At 46.8% G+C, this 18,053-nt stretch overlaps 1 protein-coding gene across 1 annotated transcript in view; it reads right to left on the reverse strand.

Moving 5' to 3' along the window:
• Positions 1-18,040, reverse strand: part of MINDY4B (MINDY family member 4B) — a 38,928-nt gene extending 20,888 nt beyond the window's left edge. The window contains exons 1-9 of the mRNA XM_072725354.1: positions 17,933-18,040; positions 16,909-16,968; positions 15,496-15,606; positions 14,273-14,385; positions 14,015-14,042; positions 12,135-12,302; positions 4,285-4,404; positions 3,447-3,538; positions 280-445 (exon numbers count right to left, since the gene is read on the reverse strand). Coding sequence (XP_072581455.1) covers positions 280-445; positions 3,447-3,538; positions 4,285-4,404; positions 12,135-12,302; positions 14,015-14,042; positions 14,273-14,385; positions 15,496-15,606; positions 16,909-16,968; positions 17,933-18,040 — 966 coding nt within the window. The remainder of the gene's footprint in view (positions 1-279; positions 446-3,446; positions 3,539-4,284; positions 4,405-12,134; positions 12,303-14,014; positions 14,043-14,272; positions 14,386-15,495; positions 15,607-16,908; positions 16,969-17,932) is intronic.
• Positions 18,041-18,053: the final 13 nt, after the last annotated feature.

Below are 18,053 nucleotides of genomic sequence, written 5' to 3' on the forward strand. Positions count from 1 at the left end.
CAGTGGATGTGGAAATGCAGCCTGTAATGATCTCAGGTATGGGATAATCCGGATCATGATGAATTCTGGAAGGAAAAATTCACAGCAGGAGTCTCCTCTCCCCTTAGGCCGCCTGGATCACTTACAACCCTGGTCGTTACCTCCTTGGAAGATGCCTTTGGTCACATCGACACTTCCAGGAGCATCGATGGGGCTCCACCTTCATTTCCATGGTGAGCCTAGTACGCTCTTTGGCTTCGTTGGCCTTTTATGTGGCAGGACGGACAGGGGTGCACTCACTCGCTCAGTGAAATCATCTCCAGGATAGTCAGGGGTGGAGGTGACGTAGGTGTCCTCAGTGACAAGGCAGACGGTGGCCTTCTCAGCTGCTCCTGCAGCCCACACGATGCTGGCCAGCGCCGCAGCCAGGGCTTGCTCTTGCTCCTGCTTGCTTATGGCACATAAACTACAATGCAGAAGGTTGGGTGGGGAAACACTGGCATCAACAGTCACCTAGCTGAACGCGAGGTGCCTCTACCTTTAGGTCCCTTTCTGAACACCCGGTGGGTCTCTTTGGTTCCTTCATCAACTACGCCGTGAGAACGTCACGGGAACTGGCATCCTCACAGCAGCATATTATTTCTGTGGGTGATCTTAGCCAGTGCCACCCTGTGAGTCATCCCACCTCTTGTGACCCCACCAACTGTCCTCTCTCCCGAACTCCAGCAGAGACTGAGCCAACCTTTTTAACCCAATGACAGGCCCTTTGCAAGTGTGACCCCAAACAATCCTCCCAGCATTATCTCCCTGTGTTATTGTGCAAGCCCACTGGCCTCCATGGACCAGTGACCTGAACATACATCCTACGTTGCCCCTCCACAGCTTTGCTCATGCCAAGGTGTACCTTTCATTGTCTGTCCCGCCTGCTCATGTCTGTCCTATGCCTCACTGGAGGCCCACCTCGTGTTGTCCTTACTGACTTGTAGCTCACACTTGCCTGGCATCACTGTCCCCAGCGTTGCTCTAAGTGCTTCATACACGTCACCTCATTGCATCCTCCCAAGAACCTCGTGAAGTAGATACTACAGCTACTTTGCATCTTATTTTATTTGAAAGATTTTATTTATTCATGAGACACACACACACACACACACACACACAGGCAGAGAGAGAAGCAGAGGGAGAAGCAGGCTCCCTGCAAGGAGCCCAATGAGGGACTCGATCCCAGGATCCCAGGATCCCAGGATCCTGACCTGAGCAGAAGGCAGATACTCAACCACTGAGCCACCCAGGCGTCCCTGTTACTCACATTTTAGAGGCGAAGAAAGAAAGAGATGTTGAGTAATTGTCCCCCCCACCCTGCCCCGGGGGGGTCATTCACCCGGGAAATGGTAGAGCAGTGATCTGAAATCAGGCAGGCTGGCTCCTGACTCCCTGCTCTTAACCATTAGAGTCTATGGAGCAATCCCAGTCTGATAGGATTTCCCAAGACATGGGGGCCAGTCTTTACATTGTAGACCTCTACTGTGCCGGTTTTCTAAATATTTAACACTGACAACTGTTGGAGAAACACATGATTGGGGTTCATTAAGGAACTCAGTAATGATTTATGTATATCATCCTTCTAGCCCTGCGGTGGTACAGAACTGGGCAGCAGGGAGTTCCATACTCCAAAACCTAGTCTGAGGAGGCGGATGAGAATAAACCAAAGGGCTAAGACAGCCCAGAAGAGGGAGACAGCTTTTGACTCAGAAGGTTCAGGAAGTCTTCATGGAGCAGGTCTCGGATAGCGGTTCCTCATCACCACATATTTAATATTTAAATTAAATTTGCATACCAGGTGCTGTGCGAGATGCTTTATGTGTGGAGCAAATGTGTGCGTACTTCATCTGGATTCCCCGAGGCCCCTTTTACTTACTTGGTGGACACGTCTCCCAGCTGCTCTGGGGGATGGCTACCTGTGACTCCTACTTTTCAACTCTCTCTGAAGATCTGGGACCACCTGGCCTGGGAGTGATTAGGAGCTATGCCTGCCTTTTGAGGGATGGCTGAAAGCCAAAGGCCAACTGGGTGGGAAGCCCAAAGGCCCCACTTACTTCTTTGAAAATGGGGCAGCTGAGGCTGCGGAGCTCCCATGGGATCAGACCAAGGCTGGGCATCACTGGACACCGCATCCCCAGCTTCTCCTTCCCTACCCTGCATCCCTCGCTCTTGCAGGTTCCTCCTGCGGGCTGAAGGGGAGCGAGTCTTGCCACCCCAACCTCTTTGGCATATTGATTATTTTAAGCTGCTTTATTTTTCCTTTTTTAACTACAGACTTCAGAGAAGGTCTGAAAGCTCAGTAGAAGTTACCCTTTTGCAAAAGACATTATAAGGGAAATCGCCATTTGTAAGGGTATCTCTCTCACTGGAAGAGGGGGGTGGCTCTAAATCTCCAGAAACTTCTATTGGTCAAGAACGCACGGATGTAAATCTGCACAACAACCTTACCCCTCGTTTGCTCTGCTTTTCCTGGTAATCTCCCATGACGGACTCCCCTCCCTCAGCATCTTCCTTGGTCTTTAGCCAAAGATGGTATTTCAGGTGATGCCTTTGGCTATTCTGGGGAGTTACTCTATTTTCCTGGGTCTCTCCCATGTATACAGGATGTATACATGTCATGAAACTTATGTTCGTTTTTCTCCTATTAATCTGTCCTCTGTCAGGTTAATTATTAGACCAGCCAAAGAAGCTAGAAGGATAAAAGATTTTTTTTTTCTCTCTCCAACAAGGCATTCCCTTCATAAATCACTTGTATAAAGAACTCCCATCTCTGGCTCCGCTTCTCAGGAAACTGGCAATTCATGATCTTAGAATAAATTATACATTTAGCTCCTGCTTTGAGGGATAACTCACCCTGCTGAAGGCAGATACATACATTTTACTTATTTTTATTTCTTCTAATGTTGAGCATAGAGCTTTGCACACGATAGGGGTTTATTGACTTCTACGTCAAGTCATATGAACTGATTTTCTTAAATTGGCAACTACCAAACACTATACTTGGTCAGCCTGGTTAAATAGGAGAATTAATCCTTCATTTACCAGGGTTTCTAAAAAGCAGCCCTTTTGTTCTTCCTTGAAATTGTTAGTCTGGGGCTTCCCATCAAATATTGTCAAGTAAGCCCACCTGAGACCAGGTGCATCATTTTACCTGACAGGATGGTTTGCAGTGGAGCATAAAAACTGTCAACATTATTCCTGCAGCCATTGAGAGTGGCTTCAGAAGAGTCCTCCCCAGTCACAAAATCCAGTCCCTCCGGGAGAACCAGAGCCACTTTGGTCTCTTGAGGCAAGTCCCCTTCCAGAGCCCCCCCCCCCCCCCCCCCCCCCCCCCCCCCGCCCAGGGGATCTTCCATATTGACTATTTGGCACATAAAGGTTCTCCTGAAATGCGTAACTCTTTCAAGTAGTTCTAGGCCTCTTACCTTTGAAAGTTGCAGTCTTTTCCCTTCCTTGTAAACAACAAGTATTTGATGATAGATCCTTGTACAGCCATCTGAATACTCCGGGCACCTCCCTGAAATGGGGAAGGTGAATACAGTGAGGCATGTGAAGGCTGGGAGCGGGGCTCTAATGGAATTCCTTCGGGGCCAACATGACAAAGGAGAACCCTTGGAGATGGATGCTGTCTATTCTCAGCAGCCCTCTGCTTCCTGGGGTACAGCATCCCTGAGCGTGGCAAAGGGACACTGTGTTATATAGACATGGGGCCATGGTCAGATGCCATGGCTGGGCCAGAATCTGCAATGACCAGCTCCTTCGTGGAGCCCTGTAGACTGGCACCTGGGGATGCGTGTCCCCCTCCACCCTTCCTCCACCATGCTCCTGCTTCATATCAAACTTGTAGATTTGTAGGATGCAAGGAACTTGTTGGCTAGTCCTTGAAATTCTGTGCGACTGGTAACTGATGACATGAATTCCTGAGGTTTCAAGCAAGACAGAAAGAAGCTCCTGGGTCTCCTGCTGCCTTCTAAATCCTCAGGGATACTTCGAACTTGGAGAGAAGAGCAGGAAAACTAGAATTGGGGAGGGCGGGGTGTATGGGGGGGGATGGGGGTGAAGTTGAGACTTTGCTACAACCCTGGCAGTAAGTTTATAGTTGCAAACAGTCTCTTGTCATTTAAGGTTAAATTTTAAAGTATATTAAATACGCTTCTAGAAATGATTGTAATGAAAACATGCATTCCTGATGGGTGAGGATGGAGGGAAACATGGATAGGGAGTATGGGATTAGAATATCTAAAAAATTTTGCCTATTATTACCTTTCCTACTTCCAAAGCGAAAGCCAGGTCAGAAAAAGGATCGTGGAACCTGAAATAGGCCTTTTTCCAGTCATGGCTGAAGACATGGATGGTATTGCCAAAGAGGCTCTGCCGTAACTTCTGAGAAGAGGGGAAATAAATGATTCAAACAAAGATAATTCTTCTTGGACACATTCCTCATAAACAGCCTTAAGTATGGTGGTGAAGTTATGGAGGGAGGCCCGTCCCCTTCCTTCATTCTGGTTTACATGTTACCTTATTCCCCTATCTTAAGTGTAGAGTCGTGTGCAAAAGAATTACACCAGGTTCCCTTAGACTATTTTTTTTTTTAAAGATTTTGTTTATTTATTTGAGAAAGCACAAGGGGCGGGGGTCAGAGGGAGAGGGAGACGCAGACTCCCTGCTGAGTAAGGAGCCCAACATGGGGCTTAGTCCCAGGACCTTGGGATCATGACCTAGGCTGAAGTCGGATGCTTAATTGACTGAGCCAACCAGGTGCCCTTTGACTATTTTATCCTGAAGGCTCAGTGTGTCGACTTTGCACCCTGTGGTCCCCAACCAATTTTTGTCCCTTGTGTCTGTCTCACCTTCCATTGCCAGCCATGTCTCCCTTACGCCTTGCTGCCCACCGCGGGCTGCTGCGCTGGTCCTCTGCCTCTTGTCCCTATCTATATCCATGACTCTGCAGCCCCTACCTCTCCCACCTTTGAGTCTTTCTCTCTTGCTCTAGGAAAAAGAAACAGGACTCTGCATTTCTAGCTTGAGTACAACATTGGTTCCAATGACACTAAACAAAGCATTCTCCGTTCTCTTGCCCCAGAATCTTTAAGGTTTTCCTGGCTACTCTATAGCGTGTTGAGATTAGAGAGGGTCTTTTAGAGCTTCCCAGAAAAAAAAAAATAATCCTTTACAAACCAAACACATGAAAAAAAAAAAAGAGAGAGAGAGAGAGAATCCATTCATGATCAGGGACATATAAATTGTTTAGCATGTGCTTGGCCCTATTTGGGATATAGAGAAATAAAAAGTCTGATACCCCACAACTATGTATAAGATAGAAAGTGTGAAGTTCCGTGAGCACAAGGTAGCTTGAGAGAACAGAGGAAGGAGAACTTCTGACTGAAGCACTCCAGAAGGCTTCAGGGAAGGGGCGGCATTTGAACCAGGCTGGCAAATGGCATCTAGCGTTTATTGAGCATTTTCTATGCACCAGGCATTGGCCTAAGTGCTTTATATTCATTATGTTGATTTAATTCTTTGAGGTAGGTACTCTTCTTATCCCCTTTTCACAGAGAAGTATTCGAGTAAGTTACCCAGCTGGTAGGGACAGCTGGGATTTGCATCCGTTGCTCTGCTTCCCTAGCTTTAAGTACGCGCCATCCTATGATCGCTATCGTTTTTGCGTGCCGGTCTTTATTTAATTAATATTTTTTCACTAGCTGGAGCTACTCTTCGATAACTTCAAAAACATCTGTTTAGTAAGGACACTTCATATCACATCTTTAAGTAGGAATCAAAATCACTCGTCACGTCTTAAAAAAAAATAATGGAAATAAAACAATGTTCGATTGACTTATGCTAGGAACCGTTGCCTGTGAAAGCTCCACCTAAGCTGGCATTCTTTTTAAGTAATTAAGGAAGCAGGAAGTGTGAATGAGGTGTCATCCCTTACAGAGCCTTTCTCCGGGGTCTGCCTGGGTGAGGAAGGAGCTAACTTTCCCACAAGGTGCCCCAGTCTATGTAATATGGCACTTAATGACGTATCCCTAAAAGCACTCATGCTCCAGCAGAGGCACATGTCTCACACTTTGGGACAGACCACACATTGGCCTATTGCCTATAACAGAGGGGAGAGGAGGCAGAGAAGATCTGCAAACACATACACACACACACACACACACACACACAGAGTACTCAGAGCATCCTGGGATAGGGAGTGGTTCAGTGCAACTAGGAGACTCTGTGGTATGTGCATGCGTATGCATGTCTGTGTGTGTTCCAGAACCGTGGTACAGGAAGTCTGTGGAAGTTGAGACTGGAGAGTTCCGGGGGGCTGATCCTGGAAACCTTAATATCACATTCAGGCATTCAAAGCCAACTGGAGGATGTGGACAAAAAGGAACATGCAGCCCAATTGGTCCAGAGCTAAATGGTTTCTAAGAAAGAGATGCAGGAGAAGCCTGCATCTGGAATGCTCTTCCCCTTGTGGGACCAGGGTCTGCTTCTGTGGCTGGAGTTTATTTCCTGGCCATCTCTGCTCCCACTGTCAAAAGAAAAGATTGCCTCTACAAAGAAATAGAGGCAGGTGCATTTCAGCATGAGCAAGGGCCCAGAAGTGCACTTGAAGAAAAATAATTTGCCTGGGGGCACCTGGGTGGCTCAGTCGGTTAAGCATCTGCCTTCTGCTCAGGTCATGATCTCAGGGTCCTTAGGATGGAGCCCTGAATTGAGCTCCCTGCTCCTCGAGGAGCTTGCTTCCCCTCTGCCTCTGCCTCTCTGTTTCTGTCTCAATCTCTCCCATGAATAAAATAAAAATAAAATCTTAGAAAGAAAAAAAAGAAAGAAAGAAAGAAAGAAAGAAAGAAAGAAAGAAAGAAAGAAAGAAAGAAAGAATTTGGTGTCTCAGGGTAACAGCAAGTCAAGGAGAGAGAAGAGAAGGGCGTAGAGACTGCTCTTGGGAGACACAGACCAGGTGTGTCCCATGGCCAACGGGCCACCAACCACAGGACATCCCCAGGAAGAGGGCTGACGATGAAATCGAGTGTTTCCCTGCCATCAAGGCGACACAGCCCAGAAGACAGACCGAGCACCCCCCACTCCAGGGTTGAGAAGACGACGGGTTCCACTCCACGCTGACCGCGTGCCCTTGGACAGTTTGCCCCTCCTAAGATTTTATTGCTTATCCTGACAGGCGGAGGGGAGGGGAAGTATGTAAATGTGAGAGCCTGAGACTAAGAAGGCTTAGAATTCAAATTCACTTAAAAAAAACAAACCTCTGGAAGTCTAAACAAAGTCTTCCTTCTGTTGCCAGGTACCACTTCCAACTTAGGGAGTGTCACCAGCCAGCCCGACTGGGGTGGCCCTCTGGGGCCAGCCCTCCCAGCCAGCGTGACTTAGTAAAGGTGACTCATCTTACCTACGTTGACATTGACCTTCATAAGGAATATTGCTTGGACCAAGCCCGGCCTGCTAGACTCAGGAGAGGTGTGGGTCATCGTGCTGCCGGCTAACGGGACGCAAATGGTGACCTAATGAATGACCAGGACGATCGTTCTTACTTGGCACCCTCAAGCACGGTTCTGAGTTTTTCTCTTCTCCCCTGATTGGTTTTCTAGAATTTGTAATGAATGCCTCTCTTTCCTGATTGCCAGGATGATGACAGTGGTGAGGATCGTTGTCTGACACGCTCACGCACACTCATGCACTCACACTCACACACGCTCACATGCCCACGTTCACACATTAAGTAGCATGACTTTTTGAAGCTTCTTCTCTAAACCTTTTCTTGCCTTAGGAATTACCAGCTCATCACGGGATCAGAGTTTAGAATTAGTGGGTCCAAGGAAACATTACTCTCCTCGCCCGTCAGGTGGAGTGGTAGACGCTTGGCCTGGTCACGTTCACCATGGATTCCTCAGCATCCAGGGCCCTGGCTGGTATGTGACAGGCTCCCAGTAAGCATCGGCCGAATTTTCTAAAAATTGAATTTGGCCCTTTCAGTGTACAACAAAAACATCTGGGGTGCGGAGCAGCTGCGTGTAGGCCCAAGGTCAGCTCCCTTGTAAATGGCAGCTCCAGGCCCCAAATGCAAGCCCTTCAGCTTGTACCAGTAGAGGGACCACAGGGACCAGATGGCGCCCTAGGTCAGGATGATCAACCTGAGGAAAGTTGAAGACAGGGACTACTTACAAAGACGTGGGCTGCATAGAGGGGGGGGGGGAACCCAGAGGCTAATGGGGCTCCCACAGCCAGCAAGAGCATCTCCCCTAGACCTGAAGGGGGAGTGGAGGGGGAACCACTCTGGGGAGAGAGGACTGGCTTTCCCCTAGCTGCACAGACCCTGACTCCTTTCCAAATCCTCCCTCCAAGCTCCCTCCAGGTTCCTTCCAGGTTCCCTCCAGGCTCCCTCCAGAGCTCCCTCCAGTCTCCCTCTAGAGCTCCCTCCAGGCTCCCTCCAGGCCCCCTCCAGGCCCCCTCCAGGCTCCCTCCAGGCCCCCTCCAGGCCCCCTCCAGGCTCCCTCCAGGCCCCCTCCAGACTCCCTCCAGGCTCCCTCCAGAGCTCCCTCCAGGCTCCCTCCAGAGCTCCCTCCAGGCTCCCTCCAGGCTCCCTCCAGAGCTCCCTCCAGAGCTCCCTCCAGGTTCCCTCCAGGCTCCCTCCAGAGCTCCCTCCAGGCTCCCTCCAGGCTCCCTCCAGAGCTCCCTCCAGGCTCCCTCCAGAGCTCCCTCCAGGCTCCCTCCAGAGCTCCCTCCAGAGCTCCCTCCAGGTTCCCTCCAGGTTCCCTCCAGGCTCCCTCCAGAGCTCCCTCCAGGCTCCCTCCAGAGCTCCCATGGGTCAAACTCAGGAGGGCTCCAGGAGAGGAGGGAGTCCTGTTGATGGAGTCCCTCCAGGTCAGTTTTGGCAGAGGGCCGGGTGGAGAAGGGTGGAGAGTACAAGAGGGGCACCGGGATGATACCTACTGCCCCACACTGGGCTGCTTCCCTGGGAGATTGTCCAGAACAGTGAATGAACCAAGCAAACATCCACTGAGGTCCATCTCCTGGCCAGACCTTCTGCGGGGGCACCAGGCTGTGCTTCCCACTTCCAAAAAGCCTCACCCGTTGCCTCTTAGGCTCCAGGGAAGCTCCACTCACCTGGGTCTCCACCAGAATATAATATGCTCCTGCTGGGTGGTGTTGCAAACACCAGGGGCCTGCTTATTGGCTGCTGATGAAAGAGGCTACAGGAATGTGTTCAGGGCTGGGTTCTGGAGAAGGGCCTGGTTGCGGGGAGGACGGGAGAGTGCCCTGGAGGGAAGGCAGGCAGTTTTGGGGTGAGGGGCGGAGAGGTGCAGATGCAAGAGCACAGAGGAGGCCGCTCACCTTCTCTAGTCTCTCCCAGGCCAGCCGCCTTGGCCATCATTCCTCACACCTCATGCACCCTAAGATGTTCCGTTGGGGAAAGGAAGAGGGCTGTAGTCTTGGAAACGGGTCACAAAAGGGGAGAAACAGGAGGGCTGGCATGCGCACTCCCCCCCCTACCCCCACACCTCCTTTCTCAGCAGATTTCCAGCAAAGAGTGTGTGGTCCCAAGTCAGGAAATCCCACACATCCCTACCCCAAACAGAGGAGGGAAGAGAGAAGGGCCCAATGACAACAAAAGGCATCCTCAAGTGAATATTAGGATTCAATAGCTCTGATAATTTGCCAGGCGGCTGCACCGCCCACCCGTCCATTAGACTTGGTCAAGCTTCCAAACCAGCTCCCTGGAACACGCGTACTCAGGATCCAAGGCTCAGCAGCTCGAAATCCCAGGGTGTGTTTAATTAATGCTACTGCTATTTAAAGGACACACTATCATCTGGCCCACACAATGGGAATAAGTCCAAATTCATTTTTTTTTAAGGAAAAAAAATCAATTATCTCCACTTCTGGGACTTCCTTACCACTCCATCGACTCCGGATCAGGCTCTAGCCGTCTGATTCTTTTGTCCCCCAGGCTTTTCCAAAGGGAGAGAATTACCTTGGAAAAGTCACGGGGGAGGTCTGCAGTCACATCACGTTTGTGTTGGTGGATAAGTGGGGGAATTCAGACCCAGGCTCTCTGGCTTCCAACAATATACGGAGAGACTGGAAGGCTTTGGAAACATCTGCGACTGTCTTTCTCCTGTTTTTAAAGTTTCTACATGTGTTTTTAAAAATACATCGCATGTTCACATGGTTCAAAATCCAGAGAGTACAAAAAGGTACACTGAGAGGAGACTCCCTCCAACCTCTGTCTCCTTCCTACCCCACTCTTTCCCTCCACCGTTACATCATACGAAGGCTTCTGGAATTTCTGGGAGCCCGGACAGGCAAATACCGATAGAGACTCATGCTTTTCTCTTTTTTTTTTTTTTCTCATAGAAAAGGTAGTCTAATTTCCTGATATGTGTAAATCCTACAATGAGGGTCTTCATAGAAATGCATCACAGAGCCAGGAATACATTCCTATTAGAGATTGCTCATTAAAAACATTATCTTGGAAAATGCACACAGTTGCCCTCGCTTCCGGTTCTACGGCACAGTGTAGACAGACCAATCACTGAGGCTGGAGACTCTCACGGGGTCACCCGTGCATGGCCTGTCTTCGTTCCCTGAGAGGCTAGCCATTAACTGCACACGCAAGACACGGGTCAAGGTACCAGCCAGGGGCTGTGAGGCCAGTGAGCAAATGCGGCGTCTCCTGGGAGCCTGCTGACCTGTCTTCCTGTGACATCTGGCATTTGAGCAAGGGAGCTAAGGTGGATCGAGGCAAAGATTTGTGATAATAAGAAAGAACGGCGGGCCTCGTGGTACATCTGTACTGCAAGGATGACAGGAAACTGCTGCTCTGTAAGGCCCGCGAAGATGCGCAGGGTAAAAAGGAATGTGGGGCTTGGTCCCTACAAGTGAGGATGTCCCCTCTGAGGACCTTAAGGGAAGCCTGTATTCGGGGTTGCAAATGCTGCAGTCGGGGCCAACCCAACAAGCAGATGGAGACCGTGTGGTTTCCCCAGAAGGGGCTCCAGTCCCCACTCCTGCCTGACCCTGTGTGCAGCGCACGGCCTGCGGCAGGCCTGACTACAGGGCAAGTGTTAGTGGCCTTCGGCCAGGTGACCAGGCTGGTCCTGGGTGGTTTCTGCAAGCTTGCCCAGGCGTAGGGCAGCATGTCCTCAGGAAGGAAGTGCTTCCTCCAATTCTTGTTCTTAGGGCCCCCCAGGAAAAGTCTCTGCCTGAGGCTCCAGAATACAGTATGGAGGCTGAAGAGACAGGAGGAAAGTCCTGAGGAAGAAATTGCCCTAAGAAGCCCCGAGTCCCACTCTGATTGAGAGAACTATCTTGTAGGCAATTTGACGGAAGGGATCTCTCACCCTAGCTGGTCCTTTCCCTTCCCCCCCTGGCTGGACCCATGGCTTAGTGCCCCAGTGCCCCACCATGCCTCTTTGCCCTTGACAGCTGGGCCTTCGGACCATTGCCAAGGCATTTGGCTCCAGCCCTGGCCTGTTTGACCCCATGAGATGCTGCTGGTTTGCCCCCTAGCTGGGTCTCGGCCTCAGCCCTTTGCCCAACTCCCCCCAGCAAGTTTGGAATTGAGCGAATTGTCCCTGGGACCAGGAGATTCCAAATCCACTTGAATCCTCAATGTCAGCTTCTTTTCAACTCTGCATGTTCATTGGCAGCCCCAGAAAACATTTCCTGAGATGAGCCCCTTGCCCCAGGACCAGGCCTGGCCCAGGTGTCCCACCGCCCTCCCTCCCTCCTGCCTGTGCTGGGACAGGGCTGGGACCTGGCTTTCTGGATGCTTGTTTGTGGCACTTGTCACCTGCCCTATCTTACCTTATGTAGTGATTATTTGAACTTAACTCCCTCACTCCCTCAAAGTTAATCAACAGACCAAGGAAGTGAATGGAGAGACTCTCCGAGTTTGGGAGGAAAAGATTGTTAACACCACCAACGTCCTTGAAAAATACCATAAATAAGTCATTTTAATTATATTCTCCTTTTACCAATAACAACCGTCTGTGGTCTTATCTTCCGTAATACTCTCACATGACAGCAGATAAGATTCCCCAGCCTTGTTGTTTGGGGAAGATTACATTTCCTTTCATATTTAATTGACAAGCTATACTTACCATGGCCATTGCCAGGGAGATAGGGAAGCCGCCTGATTTTGAAGAGATGATAGAGGGTTTGGGGATAGAACAAAGGCTGCTTGATGGCAAATGTCCTTGTCCTGTGGGCTGAGGCATTCCCAGTCCATCTTCAGTTTCATTCCCAGATATATGGTTGCCTTCATGATTCTGTGTAAAATGCCACCGCCAAAAAAAAAAAAAAAGAAAGAAAAAGAAAAAAAAAAGAAAAAAAAAACCAACCAAACAAAAAAACCCAAAGCAAACAGAGCTGGTGATGACTTGTTCCCCCCCCCCCTTTTGCTCTCTTTCTCTCGGAAATATCAGTGTTCAGAAAATACTGTCTCCCTTTTAGAGACCTCTGAAAATTGTGATAAATAGCAATAAAAGAGTCAGAAAAATCCCAGTGTCTGTGTCAAAGGGTTTCTCCTAAGTTTTACATGACTGGGAGAGGTTAAATGTAACTATGGAAACATAATTAATGCTATCAAGACCTTGACTTGAAATTATGTTTAGAGAAGAATGTAAATGTCGCTGTCTCTTGTTTTGAGAAGACAACATTTTATAAACAGTAAATGAACCTTCCAGTGTCTACGAGGGATTTCTCACTGTGTGGTTAACTGGCCCATAAATGAAGTCGGGTTACCTTCTTTTAATTTTCTCCGATTCCTGCTCCCTAATAAGTGAGTTATAATACTTTTCGTCTTTAAGAAAACCACCCCCTATCTTTAAGAAAGAAACTTATTTTTACTCTTTTTGACCGATTCTTATGGCATTTAAATATGTTAGTGTCAAGTCTCCCTCCAATTTCTTTGACTTCTATACCGATGCCCTGAAACAAATCTGCCCCGTTGGTAGCCGAAACATGAAGGAAACTGTCTCCTTAGTTTTCTGGATTCCTAGAGGCCAAGATGTTTTCTTATCTCAGAAACACAGCCTCCAAGTTGCAGACTACTGCATTCCGTAAATCAAATGGAAAATCTTTACATTTGTGGCGATGGGTTTCCCTCACCTTGTATGAAGCGTAATTTGACATTTATTTATTTTTTTCCTTTCAAAGATTGTTTTATCTTTTGAATATTCTGTTCTCCCAAATGGTAGCTATTTCCACTGAATACTTCCAGGACTAAAATGGAACCATTATCTCTCTGATTCTAATTTAGACTGTGGTTACGAAAGTTTTAGCACAAATAAGGCTTTTGATGACAGGTTACTTGGAGGAAGATGCCTTAGCGTTAACAGTTAAAATATTAATAATTCAGCTGTTTGATCATATCATATATTAGTGCCAAGAAAATCGCCCTCATGTTTTGTGCTGTGTTTGTTCAGAGATTGAATTAATATCTGAAATACCAAGTTCACTACTTCGTAACCTCGGGTTACAGAGATTTAAAAAAACATCGTTCGTCTTATATCGTATAACAGATTTTAAAATGCCTTGTAACCCCTGAATTCAGTCATCTTTCCCATTTTTGAAAATGATGAAGGAAAACAGTTTTTCAGAAGCTGAATAAAGATGATAGCTACTTTCAAAATTACTTTTCTTCAGGAACGCTGAAGCATTTGGATGTCAGAATCTAGTGTTGCTTTGCACGTGTAAGAACTCTAGATTCTAATATTACTTTTTTCTAAAATAATAACCATATGGTGTTCTTAATGACGAAAAGTACTTAAAAGTGGCAAGAGATTTTTATGGAGAAAAAAATAAAAGGAAAGCAAAAGAAAAGATTTCAACGGGCTTTCTAGTTTTCTGTGTTCGCACGCTAAATGCCGGGTGCCTGAGTGACATTATGTGCATAGAATAAATGCCGATTGTGCCGTTAATGTGATTGTTTGAAGAAGCAACCAGAGGAAAACACATTGGTTTTGAGAAAAGTAATTACCTGAAGAGTTGTGTTATTGGCTCCCAACCTGTAAATGAAAGAGGGAACATCAAGTAAATGACTCCCTCTATTCAACCCTCAAACCTCCTCCAACCCAACCTTGCTAGCAAAGTCTCTCTCCACACATGGTCATACCTGGAGCATCTTAAATGTAAACCTATAATGGAGACTTCTCACGTAGCGAGCATAAAAGCTGATTGCCTGAACACCTGAAATCCCTCTGGTTCTAGAGAAATGAGAACACAAGGACATTCTTACCGATGATAACTAAAGATTTGCCGCCATTTGTCCAGAAATGAAATTTTCCTCGTTATCTCCTCCAAATCCAGCTCCTGGGAGCATTGTTCCTTGTCCGAGACTTGCATAGTCCTCTGGGTGATGTGGCGAACTGAAGAAGGGAGTTGTTAGGTTGGGAGAAGAAGGTCGGGCAGTGGGGAAGCCAGGTGCTGGCTCTCTGGACTGGGCCAGCTGGAGTGCGGCCCCTACTTTTGACCAGCGAGGAGATCACACCAACACACTAGCTGCTCTGGGCTCTCTGAAAGGCCCTGCTCTCGGATGTCAATTAAACTTTCATTGGAGGTGGAATACTTTGTGTATTGCTGTTCCCTGTATAGACGCCATGAATGTTTAATCCAAGACCCAGATTTATAAACAAAAGGATTGCAATTACTTCTCAGCATCAAAACAATTGGGATAATTTAATTGACCAAGGATACCATCCTGGTGGAATGTGAGAGTAGTTGATGCCATCATGCTTCTGAGGAAGTGTTTGTGGTACAGAGGCAAAGGGGGTTAAGAGCCATCCTGTTGATATCTAAAACCTGCATCGACTACTGTTGGATTATATGTAGGCCATGGAAGAAATTGGCCAACAGATGTTTGGCATCGAGTTTAGTACACAGAAATCTTGCGGACACTTTGAAGAAGGACTGGTTTGATTTGTTTCAGGGAGAGGTCTAAAATGATGTCATGCCCTATTGGCTGAATGAAATGTAGCTGCGATAACTGGCATAATAAAGAATATTCCTGTTGTGATGGGTAATTTTATGTCATCTTGTTAGGCTACATAGAGAGCCCAGTTTTGGGTCAAATGCCCATCTAGATGTTGCTGTGGAGGTGTTTTTCTTTTTGTTTTGTTTTTGTTATTTTTTTTTTAGATGTGATTAACATTTAAATGGTAGGTTTTGAGTAAGATAGATATACTCCAAAATGTGGTTGGATCTCAACCAATCAGGTGAAGGCCTTAAGAAAGACGAAGATCTCCCGAGGAAGAAGGAATCTGCCTGTCAATAGGCTTCAGACTCAAGAGTGAAGCATCAACTCTTCCCTGAGTCTCCAGCCAGAGAAGTGCCCTGAACGTTCCAGACTAGTCAACCTTCACAGTCACGTGAGCCAATTCCTTACAGTCAAGGTCTCTCTCTCTCTCCCTCTCTTTCGGGAGGACCCTGAGTAATATAAAAGTGTTTATCAAAAACAAATACCGGCGACCCATAGAAGTTTTCTTGTCTCTTCTGATTTGGTGGAGTATCAGATTTGAGCCTCAGGAGGTCATTTTCTCTTTGAACATTTCTGATGACGAGTTTGGTAAAATCCTAAGAGGGGAAGAGGCAAAGAGGCTTTTTGGATCTATCATGACTCGCATGGCCGGGGCTAAGGAGATTGGTTATATGCAACATGGCAGAGACCTTGAGACACAGCAAGTCACTAAGTAGACCACAGGTGGATTTAGGCGTCCACGGTTTTGCTTTGAACTTCTCTACCACCAGTTTCTGAGATGAACTTTTGGTGGTCGTAGAACCAATTCGTATTCACAAGTCCCATCAACTTCCATCAGATTTCACATTTTTAGTGTCAACGTAAGAGGCATAAATGATTCCTTTCTTTTTTTTTTCTTCTCAAACCATAAATCCTTTTTTTAAAACCCTTACTGTCCCACTCTTCATAATTTTATCTTTCTAATAGTGGCATTAGTATTTAATATTTATTGGGCACTCTCAGTATAGAAAAAAAATGAGAAATTATGTGATTCTTGTTCTTGAACAATATAATGATGAGAAATGTCTTGTCTTGGGTTTCCCTATTTAGAAAGTCATGAGAAAAAATAAATTCCGCGTCTGCCATTTCAATTGTTTAACAATCCCAGCCCAAGAAAGGAGAGTCGCTAAGAAAGCCTTTTTCTTAAGAGTCATTCTTAAATCTGCATATTTTTGTTTGTGTCTCTGTCCTATTTTACAGAAGATTCTGTAAAGGTAGAAGCATAAATCCCAGCGAATAGACAACTCACAAATAAACTTTCCTGTTGGGTTTCATAAACATGTTTTGAGTATTTCCTATGTGCCAGGCACTTGGAAATGTCAAGGTGAATAAGATGAAGTTCCTGCTCTCTCTAGTGGTGGAAACAGACACCAAGAGAGGGAAACACTGTGAGAACCCAGGCTCCGCAGGCTGTGAGTAGGTACGCAGGAGGCAGGCAGGAGAGCAGAGTGGGTAAGGACGTGGTCTCTGGGCCCAGACTGCTTAGTTTTGAATCATGGCTTCACCTCTTGCTACTTGTATGGCTTCAGACAAGTTATTTAATCTCTCCATGCCTCAGTTTATTCATCTGTGAAGTGGGGATGCTTTCATATCTTCACCATATGAAGCCTCCTAATCTATCCAAATGGTATGTCACTCACTTATTTAGGCCGTATTTACCTTCCCATTGTTTGACCCCAGAAGTGGAATGCCTGAATTAAATGGTATATGGTCATTTTAAAGACTTTTGATGCATAGTCCGACTTTCATCACTGTTTGTGAGCATCCCTTGCCCAGCCCCTCTAATTCCTTTCATTCTCAGGGTGGAATTCATGGTTCTGCTCTTTGCAATAAAGAAGTTACTGCCTTTACTTCCTCACCATTCGCTCACTTTTCCATGGGATGTTGATAAGGGCTCCACTGCTGGAAAGGGCTGGTCTCTGGAAGACACCAAGAGTCAAGAATGTCATTCAGCCACATCCAGAGAAAACCACCCATCTCTTGAGTGTTTTATCAAGACTTAGAGCAGGAGGCCTGGGTGTAAGAAATGGGGTAGACTGAAAAGATGGGATTGAAGATCCTGGGCCAGGTTGGAACGACAGGGCAAGAAGGGAGGGGTGCAGAAATATGTGAAATCTGGGATTGTCCATTTCTGCATTTTTCTACCCTTGCTTCTACCCCATGGCATGTGAAGTCACCTAAAGCTCCTGTTCCAAGACCGTCCCTGCTGTGGCAAAGAATTGGTTTTGCATGTGGAGTCTAGGGCAGCAGTAGGCCCACAGCAGCAAAAGGAAAGAACAAGAACAAGCAGGGATAGTGGGGGAGGGGGAGGATTTTGCAGCCATGTTTTCGGGGCAGTGGGTGACGGTAGAGGGTCCGAAATCGTTCACCTGTGAAGGAAGTACACTACATGAGTGCAAAAACCTGTGTCTGAATCCATTTGCTTTCCTTGTGGATGACTTTGAAGTAAGACCAGTGATTTCATGAGAAAAGCTAGTATCTATTCCAGACTTGGAAATTACTGTGTAAAAATTTAACGTTATTAACATTTGCTATCGTTTCCCAGAAAGCTATGACTGATCTTTACAATCATTTACTCAATCTGCCTTAGAGTCAAATTTAAAAACGTTGGGCTTGCAAGCATTTTGACTAGCTTGCAAAATCATCCCCAACCTTTCTTCTTGCTGTTTTCTTATGATGCTTCATAAACAGAAATCCGGAAGTAAAATTTAGAAACTTTTGAATTTTTTTTTTTTAAAACAGAATCTCATTAGTGTTTAATTAACCTTACCCCTGGAAAGCTCTTCCTTAGGATTAAGTTAAATCCTTTATGCTTTGATTATCATTCATTTTCTTTAGTTCTCCTTTCTGTGGAGATGGAAATTTCCTGATTACATTCCTTACCGAAAAGAACTCTGCCAATCCATGGAAACCAGAAGATGGCTGATATCTTCTCTTTTTGTTCTTTGGTGATGTGATGAGGAGGGTGTCAAACCCCAGGGCCTCCCCCATGACTTCATAACCT

This window comes from Vulpes vulpes, chromosome 11 (assembly GCF_048418805.1).
Source record: "Vulpes vulpes isolate BD-2025 chromosome 11, VulVul3, whole genome shotgun sequence".
NCBI classification, from domain to species: Eukaryota; Metazoa; Chordata; class Mammalia; order Carnivora; family Canidae; genus Vulpes; species Vulpes vulpes.